At 39.0% G+C, this 2,500-nt stretch overlaps 1 protein-coding gene across 1 annotated transcript in view; it reads right to left on the bottom strand.

Annotated features, from left to right (window-relative positions):
• LOC122245895 (regucalcin) overlaps positions 1-139 on the bottom strand; it is a 7,284-nt gene extending 7,145 nt beyond the window's left edge. Inside the window, exon 1 of the mRNA XM_086553317.1 lies at positions 1-139. This exon is cut by the window's left edge and continues 72 nt beyond it. Within this exon, the coding sequence (XP_086409443.1) occupies positions 1-88 (88 nt within the window). The 5' untranslated portion in view covers positions 89-139.
• Positions 140-2,500: the final 2,361 nt, after the last annotated feature.

The raw sequence follows: 2,500 nt of genomic DNA, 5'->3' as shown, positions 1-2,500 counted from the left end.
AGAGGAGAGCCTGGTCCTCCTCCACCCAGTGAGGACCCTCGCCCAGCCTGACGGAGGGCGCCACCTGCTTGATCTCGACGCCCGACATGTTCTTGGAGAATGCTTATTCCCGCCTCCGCAAATCCAATTCTGACTTAACCTGTGTTTAGGGAAGATTTTGGATGTTAATTGTTTTTGGCTTGAAACGTGTACTACTGGGCCTTCACGGAAAAATACGGTGGGGTTGTGCTTTTTTGTGTGAAATGGAGGGTTATGCGAGGGTGTTGGGGCGGTCGCCGCGCGAACGGTTGAAGGGTTTGGGGCGGGGGGGTGTGGAAAGATACGCGGGTGGGGTTGAGATGGAGTGGGTTTTGGGGTTTGGGTTTGGATGTGGGTGGGTGGATGGATGGATGGGTGTGGGGGTGTGGGTTTGGGTTTGGGGTTGAGTGTGGGTGTGGGTGTGGGGGGGGTGAGGGGGTTGTGGGTGTGGGTGTGGGTGTGGGTGTGGGTGTGGGTTTGGGTGTGGGGGTGTGGGTTTGGGGGTGGGCGTGGGTGTGTGCGTGTGGGTGTGCGTGTGCGTTCGTGCGTGCGTGCGTGCGTGCGTGTGTGTGTGTGTGTGTGTGTGTGTGTGTGTGTGTGCGTGTGTGTTTATCATCAAAATAGCACTCGCATTTCTCATTCAAAAAATACGTAAATTTCGCAGCGTCATTGTTTACGCAGCATGTCTACAGAAAGATCAAAACCGGCGCTACCCACTGGATAACAAACGAAATTCTGACATTCTGACAAATTCTTAACATGTAAAGGAAATTACGAAGTCTAACTCAATTGACATTCTGCAGTTATCTAAATAGCTGTGTTACTGTATTTTAAAAGCGGTTTAGGAGGGGGGGAGGGGGGGGGGCTGGCGTACTGCTAAATACACTGGCGCCAGTCTTGTGTAGATTCGTTCTTGCTCCTAAATTATTATATATTACTCGTGGATTATTTATCTTTGTTGGTTCATGCTATCTATCATATTTTGTTTTGCCAATATGAGATTCTTATATGAAATAAAAAAAAAAATGTATAATAATAATGATGATGATCAGAATAATTAACTATAAATATGATAATAATAATGATACTCAAAATCTGTTTAAAAACTAACAAGCATCGTGCGTGCGTGTGTGTGTGTGTTTGTGTGTGTGTGTGTGTGTGTGTGTGTGTGTGTGTGTGTGTGTGTGTTGTGTGGTGTGTGTTGTGTGTGTGTGTGTTGTGTGTGTGGGTGGGGTGTGTGTGTGTGTGGTGTATGGTATTTATATATATATATATATATATATATAATATATATATCATATATATATATATATATATATATATATATATATATATATATATATATATATATATATATATATATATATATAAACGGAACTGTTCTTTAACTTGAGATTTTTAAAAAAATCAACAACACGCATATAGAAAAATTTATATTTCAAAAATGGTGATATACTTTACACCACTATTAAGATTCATAAGGGCCAAAATAAACATTAAAACGGAAAAGCTCTGCATGCTGTGCATCTACGAGACCATCATATTTGTTAGCTTAGTCACATAACCTTGAAGATACACTTGGCCTTGACAGACCAGTGGTAGTAGTATATTCTCGTTATAATTTGAACTACAATAAAAACAATTAATTTTACATACGATATTTCGTCCTTAATTAAGAAGCGCCATTGTTATAACATTAAGCTTATAATTAATGGTTTTCAGATCGTAGATACATAAAGCATGGTTCTTCAAATCGCAAATCCCAAAACAGACTGAAATATAAAACTTAGAAAATGTCAACTAATGATATCTTTAAGTATCAGAGATAACCCTAATTCGACATTCTCTCATCTCGGAAAACAGGAAATATATTTTTTTAAAAGTATGAACAAGAGAGTAACTTACCAAATGCAAGATTAAGGAACACTGAAGAGTGAAATTAAGTCGAGATATCTTCTGCTTTAGAAAAAAAAGTTGCCAAATACTTCCTCCTTTAGAGATAACATTATATCATCTAGCTTGCGACTTAAGGTTAGAATATATATTTTTGAGATATCGTCTTGTACGCCTTATGATATATTGCAATTGGTTGAGTGTATGTAGATGATCCGTTTTATAATAATTGGGGAAAAAATAGGTTTATTTATGCGGTTTGGTCACTCCTTAAAGAATGGAGCAACGATGCCTGTTTGTGTTTTAGGTCCGTCACTGTATACAAGAAATTAATATATATTCCTTTTCGTGTATGAGAGCGAGAGACAGATAAAGGAAATAGACCAACTGAGATAAAGAGGACAGCTTGACATAGACAGTAAGAGGAAAAAAAGAGAGATAAATAGGAAAGGCAGGCAATGAGATAGATGATAAAGGGACAGTTAACCTCAATTGGACTCAGCCTTCGAGCCAAGTATTATTATCTGGCGGCGATAGTGATAATATTGTTCAAAACTCACAATTAACACACTAGTCACTGTTATAGTGT

The sequence above is a fragment of the Penaeus japonicus genome, unplaced genomic scaffold (genome assembly GCF_977035675.1).
Source record: "Penaeus japonicus unplaced genomic scaffold, GWHDUDI00000001_assembly GWHDUDI00000028, whole genome shotgun sequence".
Lineage (NCBI taxonomy): Eukaryota > Metazoa > Arthropoda > Malacostraca > Decapoda > Penaeidae > Penaeus > Penaeus japonicus.
The sequence above is the reverse complement of the archived record's forward strand: the minus strand, read 5'-3'. Positions and strand labels throughout refer to the sequence as shown.